The sequence below is a fragment of the Nematolebias whitei genome, chromosome 17 (genome assembly GCF_014905685.2).
Source record: "Nematolebias whitei isolate Nwh7 chromosome 17, NemWhi1, whole genome shotgun sequence".
NCBI lineage: Eukaryota > Metazoa > Chordata > Actinopteri > Cyprinodontiformes > Rivulidae > Nematolebias > Nematolebias whitei.
The window spans coordinates 2,924,217-2,941,112 of NC_056514.1; the positions used below are offsets into that span (position 1 = coordinate 2,924,217).

Consider the following 16,896-nt stretch of genomic DNA (forward strand, 5'->3'; position numbering starts at 1 on the left):
AACCGATATATGGGTGGGGCTCTAGTATTTATTTAACAAACATACCAAGAGGATTGAGTTGAGGATATCGATGTTAAGTGGTGACTCATCGATGTGCCTCCGGCGGTGGATGCGTTTCCTGGCGCTGTGCACCATACTGGAGACAGACAGTTTGGTTAAAGGCACGGTAGCTGCTGGCTCCGTGAGTTTGGATAAAGCTGAGGTGATGTCACTATTTTCTGCAGGGAAACAAACACAACAGAACAAAACATCAACAAGAAGCACCGACCAATCTGCAAAAAGCATGTTGGTACAACTTTACAATCCAGAGCTATCTTTATCAAAGATTTATTAATGCTTTATAAACTGCACAACTCATGGGTTGACAAACATTTTATAAAGCGTTTATTAAAGTTACAAAACTTCATACATTAACGCAGGCTCACTACTAGGCAAAAAAAAAGAAACAAATCCATTCTGGTAAATGTATTTGTTTTGTTACTTGCACAGAAATAAATATTTGTATTTGTCAAAACTAAGTTTGCATCTACAAAACCTCAGTGTTTACATGGCAGTAACTTATTGACAAATGTTTGATATTTTAAATCCAAAGTGTGAACATTACAAGTAAAAAATAAGATAAAAAAGAATAAAGACTACAATGTCTCACTATTTGGCAAGAAACAATCCAATACTGTACTTTTTATCTAATGCGCTGTAACTGTTTGATAGTTTACAGCTGTTGTTTTTATAAATTTATAGCTAATTATTAACTGCATTATTAACTATTCAATACTCAAGTCAACTTTATAAAGTTCTTTAAAACTCCTCAACAGAACAAAGTGCTGTATAGTACAATAAAACACATGTACAGTATATTGAACAACACTAAAGATAAAAAACAAAAATAACAAAACATAAAAATCAACACTTAACAGGCAGCAAAAGACAAAAAATAAAATTCTTATTAAGAAATTGAACTTAGTAAAAAAATTCTTAAATGGAGCATCTAACAAAAATGTTCTTTTACCTGAAATAATAAAAGTACTTCAGTGATTGACGGGTCTTAATACATGTTTTATAAATGTTTATTATTCTTTTATAAAGCGTTTACAAAATCAGGTATAACCAATTTATGATGCAATCTCAAATTATTTATAAAGCATATCTGTAAACTCACAGGGGGTGAAAAAGGTGACAAATGTAAGCCTGTGTGTGTGTTGGGGGGGGGGGGGGTCTGTGCCCCCCAGAAGATTTTGTGATTTTTAACATGTAAATTAATCATTCTGGTACACCCCAAGAAGAAAATTAAAGACAACATGCTTCAGGTAAAAAAGACATTTACTAACATATCCTAATTTAATAAGGACATACATATGAACGATGGTGTCAACCAAAAAATAAAAAATGAACAAACGGCAGCAGCAGCAGGACAAATACAGCAGAACATTTAGCTAACAGCAACAACTCGTTTCTTAAGTGTTCTGGCCTGGACCAGACTTTTAAGGCCCGTTTCCACAGCTTGGCCATGTGCCTCTTTCATGCCCATTGGCATAAGAAGCATTTGTAATGGGGGGGGGGGGTCCTCTCCAGAAAATGTATGAATAAGATAGATGCTATTTTCTGCATTCTGGTGTATTTTAACAGGTTGTTAAACATCTACAGTAGTTTTACCTACGTTACCTACCAAGAAGCCGCGCTCAGCCAAGACGCAGCTTCACAGGCTCCCGGTGAACGCCATCTTTTTTTGTTCCTGTTGTTTTTAACTTTTTTGTGCCTACACTGCACGTCCACTGTACAGGTATGACCGCGACACAGTTGTGGCGTATTCTGTGTCACTGCCTTGACATCGTGGTTCAGTCCTTCCAGCCTCGGGCTCAGGCCTGTCATGGCAGCTGTCTCCACGATCCTCCATCTGCCTGCATGGACTGAACTCTACAGACCCGTTCGGTTACGTAGGGAAACCTTGGATGTTCTCCGCCTGCCGGACCAGTTCTGGAGGGCTGTCTGGGAGGGCAGCTGCTGCGGTCTTTGTTACCATCGAGCTGCTGATGAGACCTGCAGTGCTAACTAGACCTGCTAACACTACTAACAAGACCACGCCGCTAACCGAACCACGCTGCTAACGGTACCATGGTGCCAAGGGGACCATGTTGCTAAAATAACCTCACTGTCATCAGAACCATTCTGCCAATAGGACCATGCTGCTGTAGATTTATTTATTTTTCACTTTTGGCGCATTGTTTCTGTATTTTTAATGTAATGAGTCCTGGAGGCTCAATAGGATTACCTGTCTAAATAAAGGTTGAATGAAAATTTTTGTTGCATGCTTTGAATAAATCCCAGTTTATGTTAGTTTTTTGTACCCCCCCCCCCCCCCCCCCCCGCTCTGTAACGAGGCGCATTCTCTTCCCTCTGCCTGTTCTCCTCATGCTTTTTTGCTCTCTGTGTATCGGAGCAGCTCCTATTTTTACACATCTTACGAAATGAAAACTACTGTTTTGGATCTGACCAACTGGACTTTTGATGCAAATGACAAAATTTTCTCAACAAAACAACAGGGACCTGGAGAACCCTCATCTTCTCGGACAACACGCATGCAGCTGGACATATCTCTGGGGAGTGGAATGCGATGTGTCCTACCTCTGCTGTCGATCGAGGACGCCGAAATTGCATATAATTGGATTTATGATAACAGATTTCCTGTTTTTGGAATAGTCTGGATCCTGGTTTATCAGTATACAAAGAAGACGGCCGCAGCTAATCTGGCCTGGTCAGGCTGCTGCCTATGTGAAGGTTTGGCTCGTGCTTTGAGGACTCAAAATCAGCTGATTTACGAGCTAAACCATAAGATGGAAGTGATTTGAATCATAGGCCACCTGCAGCTTTGAGACTCATCAGCATGAAAACGACCTTGAAGAGGCTCTTAAGCACGGACCAGTAGAATGCACCTTAATCTGGCCATATCTGACCTTGGAAGTACCAGTAAAGACTCAAGGTTGACAAAAAAAAAGTCTGCCTCAATAAATCAACAACTGTGGATTATCTGAATCTGACTCCCCGGCTGGCCTCGAAACAGACAGACTTATCAATTTCTCCTGGGAAATGTGTAAACTAAGGAAAAGCTTTGTCTATCGCACCCCCCCCCCCTTCTGTGGAGGCTTATCAGAAGTGTGCCAGCTGACCATCATCTTATCAGGACAATGGACTATCTGTTAGTGCTTCATGGACCACCTCTTTGTAAATGCATATGTAACGTGTTCATAAATGTGCTGCTGGCAGAGTCTTTTGATGTCTTAAATTGTGTCATGTTAGGACAAGGTGTGAAGAGATCTTTTTTGTAATGCCATTATCCTCTCCTCATGGCTTTGACCCTTTTTCTATCTAAAAATGTATTCTGAAAAGGAAAAGAAGGCCGTGCTTTATACCAGCAGCTACGTGCACTCTGTCCATCTTTTGGACGGCTGTACGTACATGTTCTCGTTGTATCTCGGTGCAATGATAATAAAGATTATTCTGATTCTGAATCCAAGCCCGACTCCGCTTGCATTAAGCATGTAAATTATAGCCGAACCTATGAGAACCGTGCTGCTGTCGTTCGGTGTATTGTTTTGCACTATTAGTGACTGGCATATGTCTTAGATCTTTTAGCGTATCATTTGACATTCGTTTAGTGTATATTTTAGATCCTTTACCGTTTCTTTTTATAATTTATATTTTTGTTGTTGTTGGATGTAATTGGGACCCTGAGTACACAATTTTGTTCCACCTCATCTACCACATGTGATGTGAATGACAATAAAGAACCTTGAATCCTTGAATGTGTGAACACTTGATTCAACAACTATTTCAGAGACACGTTCCTCTTTCAACTAGTCCATTTATGCATCATCCTGTTTTTAAATTCACTGCTATGGCTAAGATAATGAAATTAATGTGACACAATTATCACAAACATTGACTTTAGGGGAGCACTTGACTTTTATTTAGTTAATTTTTGGTTTAGTTTTATTTGTAACACAACATGTCATTGTGCTAAGCAATAGCACGTTTAAAAACAAGAACTTTATGCAATTTTGGTTCTTTACCCAATGAGCAGGTGCAATTTAGATAACCATAAACAGTGAATTTAAGGGAGCTTTTTACCGTTTTCTGATTGACTGATCAAGTTCAAGTTCAAGTTGTGTTTATTTGTCATATGCAAGGTTAACACAGGGTTAACAGTACAATGAAATGCTTAGGATGAGAAGAACCGATTGGACTTGCTAAAAAATCAAAGAACAAACAAACAAGAAATACTATCTTATACTATGATAGGCCTACTCATAACAAAAATTGACCTGGCATCATGCACACTGTACTTGGGCAGCTGTGGCTGAGTGGTTAGAGCAGTCGTCCTCCAATGCAAGAGTTGGGGGTTTGATTCCACCATCAGTTACATGCCAAAGTGTCCCTGGGCAAGACACTGAACACCTCATTGCCTCTAATGTGTTCCATCAGTGTATGAATGTGATAAAGCTCTGATTATTATTTGTAGAGAATAGTAGTAGAGAGCTGTATGAATGGGTCAATGAGGCACAGATTGTTGTAAAGAGCTTTGAGTATCTGGATAAGATAGAAAGGAGCTGTATACGTGTAGTCCAGTTACCATTTACAACACGAAATTATACTGTGCCAGCAACAGTGACACAAAAAAAAAAACACCTTTTATTCAGTTTCGTCAACAGGCATGTAATTATTAAAAAATAATAATTTACAGGTTTTTTCCTACCTTGGCACCACCACAGTTTTTACACTTCATAACTTTTATTCTCCTTTCCATCACAATCCACTTGGAATAACATCCACCTCTCTTCTCCCATTGTTTTCATTTCCACTGTCCCTTCCTCATCACTGATTTTACCACTTTTACTTTCCAGAAACCTTGTGTTGCTTGGTCCTGATGCGTGCTCAATAATCCAGGTAGAAAAATCCAAAAAAGTTAAATCTGGTCCTCTGGACATTGTTACTTGGCTTCTTTCTCCCTAACATGATAGTTCACTTTCAAGGTATCCTCTATAAGACCATCAGAAGGACTTTTCATATCTTGGGACAAAATCTTGGTGTATGTAGCAGACAGATACATTGTTCAAATGTTGACATAGTGCTAAACTAGTGGCGCACAATACAGACGTGCTAGCTGAGATGCTGGTTATGTAGCGCTCCGCTTCTCTCACGCTTAACACCCTCCTCCCCCCAAAAAAACTCTTCGGATCCAGATGATTCACGTAAATGACATTTTGTTTTGAAATCGGTGATTTTTATCGAAAAGCGGCAAACGTTCAGGTATGATAAAGGGACCCTTGTAATAAAGTGGCACCTGTATTTCTTTATTCTACCACTATACAGAAATTATATTGTTATTATAAAATTTCCTCCTAAGAAACCACAAACTTAATAAAGTATTACAGCTAAAGCAGGTAAACTTACCTTGGCCTTCTTCTTCAGCACATCCTCGTCCTAAAACCTCTTCCACAGACTCCTTCCTGCAGCAAAGCTTAAAGAACTCTGTCACAAAGTCCCCTACATGGATAAGACAATATAAAGAAGTCCAATAAACAAAACATTTGGGAAGATTAAGCAACTTTAAACAAATGCAGACCACCTGACAGAAAATGCCACGCCTTTCAATGTTTGAAAGTTTGCTTGAAACAATAACATTTTCTTTTAAAAACACAGAAATACATGTTTTTGTGGGCAAAATTAGGATTGCAATATCCTTTTTTAATTTTAGAGCAGTAAGGAATATACTGACAAATATTACATCCAGTGGAGTTGGATGGTAAACAACCGATATAAATAAAAAATGAAAAACCTACCGAGTAAACACTGAGGGTTTTCAGCTGCTCTAACACGAACGGACCAGTGAGGAGCTTGTAGAGGGTCGAGGTCACTATTAGATGATAAAAAGAAACAAGCAGGGATCAAATTAGATCAGTCCACACCTAAATTCACTCTACTGGTGATTAAACTGTCTTCAAAAACTGCTTGAAATTATAGTTCATAAATTTCAAATCAAGCCACTTCCTACAATTTGTTGAAACACACAGGTTCTCTTATCATAGGCAGAAAAAGATGAACATTATCTAAAGTCATGCCTTTTAAAATTTTAAAAACAAGAAGAACCTGACAGGAGCTGTGAGAGGCATCATCCTTCAGCTAATATATATATATATATATATATATATATTTATGTTTAGACAATGAGTTTCTGCCTATAATATTGCTCCTCATATGTGAAGTAGGTTGACTGCAGGCACAGTTTCAAGAGTTGACACAGTTGTTCTGTGGAAAGTGTGGTCCTGCTGCTCAGAGTGGTGTCTGATTTTAATTTTAAACTGACCACCTCTACTGCATCATCAACAGGAATGCACGTAAAGAGTGATGTGACATCAAAAGAGACCATTGTTTCATCAGTCTCCATGATGACATCCCTCACCTTATCCACAAAGTCAAAAAATTTCCAGAGATGTCCCAAGAGCTAGCTTTGGTAAGCCAGGGTCAGAGTGCCAAGGTCCCCGCCTTCGGCCACTGCCCCTAGCACCATGAACCCGACTTTTATGGCCCTTCCTGCAGGTGGTGGGTCCGCAGGAAGGCAAATGCATGCTGCTCTTTCGTGCTGAGCCCGACCGGGCCCCATGGGTAGAGACCCGGTCACCAGGCACTCTCTGACGAGCCCCTCCCCAAGGCCTGGCTCCAGGATGGGGCCCCAGTAACCCACGTCCGGGAAAGGGACACCGAATTACTTGGGGGTTCTTTTGTTCATAAATATCTTCTGAACCGCTCTTTGTCTGGTCTGTCATCTAGGACCAATCTGCCTTGGGAGACCCTACCAGGGATAAATTATAATTGCCCCAGACAACATAGCTCCTAGGATCATTCAGGCGCACAAACTCCTCCACCACGATAAGGTGGCAATTCAAGGAGGAGTCTAGAAAAATAAAGTAACCAAAATAATAATGATACTTAAAATGGCTTTGGGACAAATGATGTTTCCTTTAACTTCACATTTTCTAGTTCAACCTTTTAAAGCAGTCACTGCACATGAGTGATTGTCAGTTTCTATAAGATTTCAGCAACTGAAGCAGGTTTTTCTGTTTACTGGTTCACTTCCTCAGCTGTCTCACATTTTAAGGGTCAATCCTACTCCATGTTTCAGCTCCTTTCATAGATCAGATCTCATAGAAGAGCACTTCTAAAGAGCAACTTTTGTTTTGAGCCATTATCTCGTTAAGGGGACTCATGATCTTTAATTAAGACCAGACTTTTTGACAAATGGGAGCAGGTTTCGCTTCAGATGCTTCATATTTCATTTTACCCAGACCACACTCAAGCCAACCTGTGTCAGGTGCAGCCTACAACCCAAGAACAAAAGAGAATCTTCTTGTGTTTGACAGCAGACATAACGCAATTTCTTAGAAACCTTCAGTTTTAAAAAAGAGCTGACGTAACTTACCTAAAGAGCCAGCAAATACAGCTAGCCAACAGGGGTGTAACAATACACTGATTTAAATCGATATATCGATTAAATGATTAATGATTCAATTATACTGTGGCAAAACTAAAACATCAATTCATATTATCGTCTTTAAAATATGCTTTTATTTTGAAATTCCCAGTGCATGTTTGTGTCATTTCCGTGCGCAGCTGCGCTCTGCGGCTGCCTCAGCAGCATAGCAGACGAGGCAGAAAACAATGAAATTCACTCTCCTGCTGGATTTAAATCAACACTGTGGAAATATTTTGGATTCAAACAGAAGGACGGCTCAACAGACAGAACTCATGCCGTATGCAACAAGTGCCAGTGTGAGTTAAAATACTCGGGAAAAAACAAATTTGGCCGTTCACCTGAAGAAGAAACACGGCATTGATAGCCATGTTATGTAAGCCCAATATCTATTTGTGTATCATTATAACTGAAAGGTAATCAGGGCACTTTTAAGTTAACTATGGTTATTAATCAGTTAATGACTACTGTCATCAATCAGTTCATTTATTATTAATCTGTTCATATTGAAGAGCCGTGGATCTGCTCTGTTCACGGCCTTTTTCAGCCTCTCCTCTTTTTCTGTTGAAAACCTTTCCGGGGCATTCATGCACTCGGAACGCGTAAATTACGCAGTGCGCGTCTGTGCATGGTGCGCGTAATTATGCAACGAGTATTTACGCACATGGAGAGCTGAGTAATAAGATGTTGTTTTTGGGCAAGTGGGCGCTTTTTATGTTGTTCGAATGGACCCAGTGAGGCGGAGACTACATCTGCTTCGCCCTTAACCCACCAGCGACAGCCTTAAAGGACGAAGCCTTTATGAAATAGAACGTTGGTTACGTACTGTAACCCCAGATTCTATGAGTATAGGCGTAGCCCTTTAAGCATCGGACCTCACTGGCTCCTAAATGGCTGAAGAAAATGCTATTTGGGAGCCAATTACCCGCTCTTAATGTAATTTATATGGACCGGGTGGGGCCCACACAACAGGTGGGCGTGGACAAAATTTTTTCAGTGCGATGCTTTGCATGACGGGATAAACCCACTAAGCGACAGCTCTTAAAGGGCTACGCCTATACTCATAGAATCTGGGGTTACAGTACGTAACCAACGTTTTCTTCATGGTTATATCCATAGTACTTGCTATTAAGCTTATAATTCAACATTATCACACGTAATGTAAGGGAGTCCATATGGAACTTTACAAATGGTCATCCAGTGTAACTCTGATGGTATTTAATCATACTGGTGAAATTTCAACTTTTTCAATGGCTGTACATGCATGGTTAAAATTTTCACATCGAGCAACTTTTGCTACAAATCCACCTGGTATTGTTAACATTCCCAGATAAACCTCTATCAAAAAAACATGAGAATTGGTTCCAAAATTGGTTATGAAAATCTGCCTGTCCCAACGACTAATTGCGTTTTCAGCTAGAAGCTCTTTGAATCATCCTGTTTGAGCTAAAATCCTATTTTCTGTTCATCTTTGGTATTTTTATAAATTCAACTACAGTACTTTCTGCCATAAACGTTTCACCGCCTTATAAGTCGCATCAGTGCAAATATGTCTAATAAAGTGGGAAAAAGCATAAATATGTTGCTTCGTCATATAAGTTGCATCTATTATGCGTCACCGCTGACACCTGGAAATGTGGGCCGGTGTTGTGCCAAAAATTGATTGGCTGGCAAATGGCCATGGGAGCTTGCACAGGAGGACTTCAACAAGAATTTAACAAGATTAACACTTAAAAACAATTATTTGTTTGCTGGACTTTATAGTAAAGCTGTATCTCTGTTGAACTTTTACTTAATAAATGCACTTCAATGGTCAAATTTGCTGCATTTTGCTGGAGCGGCGCAGCAAAATGAAGCTGACACAACTGCATGCCATACTACTCGAGTGCCATTTAGCTGCTGAAAATGGTAGTGTTCAATATTTTCAGTCAGAATGAATGAAAACGGTCATATCTCAGTCAAAATTTGATTTATAAATATGGGGAAAAACATAAATAAGTCACTTTGGTGTATAAGTCGCAGGGCATGCAAATTATGCAAAAGACCACGACTTATAGGTCAGAAAATACAGTAAATAACATTACTGTGACGGACTGTTGGAAAAGAGTCTAACAATCCAGTTTAAAATATTTGCTTAACTCTGAGTTGCAGCAATCAGGGCCTTCAAGGTATTTACTGAAGGCTTTAAGAAGAAGTATAAAGAAAACAAAAAAGTTAAATGTCATTTAATAGATTTTATAGTATGAATACAAATATGTGGAGTTTTCTTTTCAGTAGCAGTGTAACACAGGTTTATTTCTGTGTTTTCTGTCTGAGTGCATGTCAGAATGTCCAAACCATTGTAGTGAATGTGGGGGACAGCTTAACTGTCGCTTCACTACTAATTAATTGTTCTTAACGCTAGTTCAAGCACGAAGAATATTAATTGTATAAATACAACGGATTCTTTATTTTTCAAGTTAAATTAATGCCATGTGAAGAGATAACTGTGAGGATTGTTTAATCAGTGACAGGAGACGCCATTTTTCTTTGACCCATCAGAATAAATGCGGTCATTTATTTAACAGAATCAAAATTTAACATCAAAACATGTACACATTGATTTGCTGATCTGGTTCTGATTAATAAAAACTTGGCACGCATTACTAACAAGACAACAGAACATTTCTGGAGGCATCTAGATTACTGGCAAAATAGAAGTTTAAAGGAAGGAATGGAAAAGTTTAAAAGTAGATGGATGAAGGAAAGATGTATGTTTGTTGACCAGAATTAGCACGCTTCTTTCAACACCAGCTCAAACCCCCGGTACACTCGGTGCATGACGACTCGTTACCTTTGCAGAAGATAAATCAACTCCGTCCGGTACCGGGTCCATTTCAAGGCTACCTTTCCAGCGTCTCCGGTCAGGGTGGCTGGCATCGTCAGAAGTCGTGACGATTTACTCTGTCCAACAGACAAGCTTCCTTCGAAGTTGTAGGGCGTTACACACGGGTGAGTTCACAGCGAGGCGCTGTGACTCCATCCATAGTCAGAGATTCCACTCAGAAGTGGAAGACTCCATGAAAGGCCCAAGAAGACTCCGGTCAAAGACTGACTAGTTCCAGGAAGTGTTGACTTTTAAAGAGTCCTCACTTCCGGTCACGTAGTACTTCCTGATTGGTTGAAACAACCAACAGGGGGGTGTTTCAGTGATGTCAGAGGGTTATTAAAAGTCCAGAGAGGCTGCAGGAATGTTTAGGAACGTTTAGTACAGACCGAGAAATGTTATGGTGAAATGAGACAAACGCAAATGCCAGTTGAAGTTATTTACCGTCTGCTAGGTTTAAAAACAAGGCAGTTCGTTCTAATAACTTGTTTTCTGACTGTCTCTGACTTTCGACCAACATCACTACTTCTCATTTAGACAGAAGATCAAAATGCATAATTACTTATATATAGACATTTAACTTGATTTCTAATTTCTAATGAGGTTTAAAAATCATTAATACTGTTTCACAGTTGATTTAAATGAGTGGTTTAATTTCAACATTAAAAATGGTATGAACTAAACACACTTTTGATTATCAAGATATTGTAAAATAGTAATGATAATATAAAAGAAGAGTGTTTTTTCAATTGATTAATTCAAGATATAATTAGACAGTCTCTTGATGAGCTAATTTGTATTTCTGGATTCAAATCAATGAAGTAACAGTTCCTGTCCCATGAAGGTCTTCAGAGATAGGTTTTGGCCTAGTTCACTACAGTCCCCCCTTTGGAAATCATCGCCTGTCCATGGGGATGAATTCCAACATGAACTTACGCCTCCGAATGTCCTTGATCTTGATGTAATCCAGCAAGAGGAAAACAAAAGTCACAGAAGGTAATCCCACAACGGTTGGTAATTCCACAATGTTGTTGGTAATTCCATTATGTTGTTGGTAATTCCATTGTAGCAATGCTTTAATCCCTTGGAAACAAAGTCTGTAATCCATTGAAAAAAGTCATATAATCCACAACGATAAATCCACAACGATTGGAGGTGTTGATTGATCAGCATGCAGAGGGGTTCCCTCGATTGAACTGCAGAGGCGACCACTGGATGGAGTTTGGGGACCCACGTTGGAGTTGTAGGTCCCTTCAGCGAAGGTTGCTGCTGGTGGTTCCTAGTGGGTGCCATTCTGGTTCTATGTGTTATGCATTTATGTGGTTTTAGTTGGGATTATGAGTGGGATTTTACATAAGACCTTAACCTATATGCACCTGGTGTGTAAGCTATCATGGTTTAGATCAGCTACAGTTATCAATTAAAGGGTGGGTCATGCTGAAAAATTATATATAGGGATTTATACCTATAGAAGGGCATTCCAAACTATTTTTCCATTCCTAACTTGGTTTAAGTTAGAGTTACATGGCAAAATATAGTTTGGTTCAATTGTCTGTTGTCCTTTTAGATGAACGACTTGAGGTTTGGTTTTTTGGTTTTCCCCCTAAATGTTTTGGAGTCTATGGTGAGATTCAACTGAAGGATTAACTAGCCCCCCCCCCCCCATGAGATCTTTGTCTCCTGTGGAGTTATTGAACGCCTTGTGCAGTTTGACTGCAATGCCTCTACTATGCAGTGGTGCTCTGTGGAGTGGTCTGGATGGCTGAAACTGGCCACAGACCAGGCACCCTTTTATGTAGTTCTTGAAATCCTTTTTCATTCCAGGCCAATAAGCAACTTGTTTTAATGCTTTCAGCGTGGCGTTATCTCCCTTGTGTCCTGCGGATGGGAGGTCATGCGCATGAACTAACATCACGCCCCTGTGGTCATGGGGGACCACAAACACGGGTGAGGACGTCGGTCCATGAGCAAAAGTTAGGATGCCCTTAAGTAGTTTTAGCTGTTTGCGCAGCTGAAAGAGGACTTTAAGGTCTGGATTGGAATCCAGGTCGGCTTCGGACGGAGTGTTTTTCTTTGGGTCAGTCAAGCACAGCATCATTGAGTTTATCGCAGGATCCGACTTCTGAAGTTGGATGACGTCTGGGTCAGTCAGCACGGGTTGTACAGAGACTGTGTTGTCAGCTGGCTTGGCTGCAGCCTGTGCACGTGTGACTGCCATTACCTCGGCTGTAGGTTGTACTGACAGAGTTGCGAGCAGCCAGGAGGGGTCAAAAGACCCCGGAGGGCCGTCCTCGGCTCCGTCCTTGAAAGCTGATTTATCTGTCCGCAGCGACAGTACAGCATCTTTGGTGTGGGATCCTTGGATCTCTACACCTTGAACTACCAACGGTAGGTAGTATCCGGTGGGCTCTGACTGTCTCAGCTCGCAGAGGAGGCTTTCTTGTTCAGTCAGAGTTGGGTTCACCGGTTGGGTCTCTTCAGTTTCACATGCTTTTAAAGGCTTACTTACCGGGACTGTGTTCTCTGCTGAGAAGTCTTCAGTGCCTTCTGCGGTGCCTGCTGTTGAGCAGTCTGTAACTGTCTCAGGAGGCATGAGTATTGGCAGGGGTTTGCTCACTCTAGCCCACATTGTCTGTTCACCATAATCCATAATCGCCTCAAAGCGATTTATAAAATCCTGGCCAATCAAAAATGGGAATGAGTCAACCGTAGACACATGTACCGGGTGGTATAGTGTCATCTCGCCAACCTGCATGTGAACCATAGCTCTAGCTGTTAGGGTTGTCCTCGTCTCTGCGAGGCCCTGCAGTCCTATAGCACGTCAGTTTGGCTGACATAATAGTTACGTCGGCTCTACCGTCCAGTAGGGCTTCATGTGTGAGGACCCCTTCAAGTGTGATTGACAGGTAAGCTTTTTTAGCGACCCCCTTTCTGATCAGGTTACACAGGAACCTTGTAGGTTTTGGCCAAAGTTTTTTCTTACGTTTACCTTCACCTGTGTAATCCAGGTTTTTCCGAACCGTTGGTGCAGTCGCTGCTGCTCCTGAGAGTTCGGTTTTTGACGGGCCTCCGTCATTGATGTATGAGATCACCTGCTCACTGTGTGTTGAGGGGCTCTCATTGTTTGTAACAACAAGGTCCTGGTGGCTGTCCGTGACAGCGACAACATTGTTGTTTGTGTCTCCCTGATTTATCTGAACCGTTAGCACAGCTGTTGCTGTTTCTGAGGTTTCAGTTTGTGACGGGTCACCGTCGGTGACGTGTGATTGTACCCCACCTTTTTCTGGTGAGGGCCTGTCAGAGTTTACAACAACAATGTCATGGTGACTGTCTGTGACAGCAGTAACGGTGTTGTCTGTATGCTCTGACCCATCAGCAATGATATTGCCACACACAGCGTCAGATTGTTTGTCCGTGGCAACACCTTTCAATATTTCCAAGAACCGACACACACTCTATGTCTCGTCCGAGCTCAGAGGTCTGGGGCTCTCTTTCTGGATCCGCTGCCCTTTCTTTTTCATCTCAGGTTGTTCAGGCCGACGTGGTGGGGAAGCAGGTCCCCTCCTCTGGGGTTCCCAGTGGGATCCCTGGTTGTATGGGTCACCTTTGGTGCCATACTTTTTACCCCGATGGCATGCGCCCCCCCTTCTGGTACATTCGTTCATCCTCTGGTTTCCTGGGAAACCATTTAGGATCCTGTCTGGGCCAGGGGGCACTCACCTGTTATGGTTTGGCTGCTGGGAAACCTCGTTTCCTCTCGCCTTTTTTTGGGAGGGGGAGCTGAAGCTCTCATTCCTTCCAATGCTAATGACTGGGCAGGAATCCTCTCACCTGGGAACACCTCAAAGGGTGTTTTGGCCTGTGAACGGGCCTCAAAGACATTCACAGCACAACTTTTTATCTCACTGATGGATTTCTCTTTGAAATTAGCCATCATTTGCACCGACATCCTTACATCAGGGTGGAGATTTTTGCTGAAAACGAACTTAAACGCTTCCTCCTCCATGCCAGTTTTGTTCCTGTAACCAAAATAAGCCTGCAAAATTCTGGAATAATATGCCCTGGGGTGCTCATTCTTACCTTGCATGACCTTGTCGGCGGCTGGATATCCGCTAGGTCCCGCGCAAGGGGTATACTCTTTCATAAGAGCAGCACATAACAGGCGGTAATCCTTTCTTGTGGGATCAGGTTGACGCTCTATGAAGGAAAACACCGTCCTGGCTGAAGTGAGCCTGATCAGACCCACTTTATCCTCAACTGTAGCGTTGGGATAGCTTCTTATTTGGAAGTCAAGGTCGTTCAGATAGGCCTTAGTATCGGTTGAACCCAATGGCCCCGGCTCAAAGCGTTGGACATACTTCGCCATTTTATGCAATTCTGGCTGAGGAATTGGTGTTTTTGGAACAAAATAAGCACGTGGAGGTGATTCACCAGACTCACATGGATGTGGCAAAAGGGGATTATGTGCAAGAGATACAACAAAATCCTTCTGAGGTGGTGGGTGACCTGGACTCTGACCCAGTTCGTCTTTGAGTTCCAGACATCCTTGCCCCTCGTCAGAAATTTCATTTGTTGCTGCGGCTAATTTTGCCTCACAGGCTTTTAAGCATTCATGTGATGTATGACACTCACTTTGTAAACGCACGCCTTGTTGGACTAACGCCACTGTTTCCAATCTGCACTCGTCCAGAGCCTTTGATGTGAGCTGCAACTGTCGTTGCAGAGCATCATTGTCTGAACACAGTGCTTGGTACTTAATCCCTCCTTCACATAGCTTTCCCTCATATGAGTCTGCTTGTAACGACAGCTGAGCTTGTGAGAGCTCTTCTTCACGTTTCAATTCATTTTCCCAGGTTTCCTTATCAAATTTAAACTGTGCCATGAGTTTTAGATACTCCTCTGTTTCACTGTTAAACCTTATTGTAAGGTCTTCTGCCTTGTTGGCCTCAATATAAAATTTAGCCTTCAGCAAGAGTGCTATTTTAGCTAGTTGTTCATAGCCTGACTTTTTTATGGCTGTGGAAGTCACACTTTCTGCAACTTCCTTCAGCTCGTCCAATAACTCTGTTGAGTTCATGCTGTCCACCTGTTCACCATATGGATGTAAGGATTCTGTGATCAGCCTCTTTAGGGCAGTCTCTAGCCAGTCCTTTTTATCACATGGATCAATATCAGCTTCTGTTAAATCTGCCATGGTTATCCACTGTTCAGCAAACCTATCTGGTTAAACAGTTGCAAACTTAAGAGTTTTTAACAGGTAAACTATTTTATTTAAGTGAGCAGTGAGTGTTATACACTATTTTAGCTCTGGGTTCCATCAACAGTACTGTTATAAGCCAACTTTTCAATAAATGGGCCCCTGTTCAAGCCTTACCCCAAAAATATTGTAAGTAAATGCTTCCTGCTGGCAGTGTTACTTAATATGCTTATTTTTAACAGGTAAAATGAGCCAGGCTATTTCAGTGTACTCCAATGCACTTAAAATTAATAAACCTGCAATTTTTCTAAAAAGTCTGACAGCAACTTGTAGTTTTAAACGCTCTCCAGCAGTTTTAATTTACCAGAATTCGCTATTTAAACAGTACACAGAAACCAGGCTCTGATGAACAGAAAAAAAAAAATGTTTAAATGAAAGGCGAGTGCACAGCTTTCTTTCTGGAAAACTGTTATACTCCTTTTTAACAGCAGGTGGCGGTGTAAGCTTACTTTTACCGGTAGGAGTCGCTGACGACTTCCTGTGAACCGTCCTGTTGACATCCGGTTGTTAGCCGTTAGTTACATGTAGCAAATGGTCAAACATGGTTCAAATCAGCATTTATGGACGGATTTAAAGCTTAAACGTCACGTCTCTCAACAAGCACGCCTTTTCTGCATGAGTTTAGGAACAAAAGACAGGGCCTTATTCTAAGTCTAAATGAGGCTTAAAAATCAATAATACCGTTTCACAGTTGATTTAAATGAGTGGTTTACTTTCAACATTAAAAATGATATGAACTAAACACACTTTTGATTATCAAGATATTGTAAAATAGTAATGATAATATAAAAAGAAGAGTGTTCTTTCAATTGATTAGTTCAGGATACAATTAAACAGTCTCTTGATGAGCTAATTTGTATTTCTGGATTCAAATCAATGAAAAAACAGTTCCTGTCCCATGAAGGTCTTCAGAGACAGGTTGAGGTAGGAAGCCTAGTTCACTACACCATAAAACAAGTGAGAGTGTAAACCTGTAAAGACTATCGGATTAAAAATTCAGATTTGAAGTGAGTTGGGTTGACTCAAAAATAATCAGTTGTAAATGTACATTCAGAGATTACTTCCTGAGCGTTTCATTAAAATCCATCCAATAATTCATGATACATTTTGCTAACAGACAAATTTGCCTCCAGTAATTAGTGGAAAAGTTTTAAAACAGATCTTGTATAAGTGAGAACCCAGAGTCTACGTATGGGATGAGTCTCAGCTGCGACCATACCAGATTTGAGCTCAATCTCTGTAAAAATG

General features: G+C 41.1%; 1 protein-coding gene across 1 annotated transcript in view; it reads right to left on the reverse strand.

Moving 5' to 3' along the window:
- rab3gap1 (RAB3 GTPase activating protein subunit 1) overlaps positions 1 to 16,896 on the reverse strand; it is a gene marked incomplete in the record, with an annotated part of 141,990 nt that overhangs the window by 106,221 nt on the left and 18,873 nt on the right. The window contains 3 exon segments of the mRNA XM_037691724.1: positions 46 to 218; positions 5,449 to 5,541; positions 5,838 to 5,911. Of these exon segments, the coding sequence (XP_037547652.1) occupies positions 46 to 218; positions 5,449 to 5,541; positions 5,838 to 5,911 (340 nt within the window).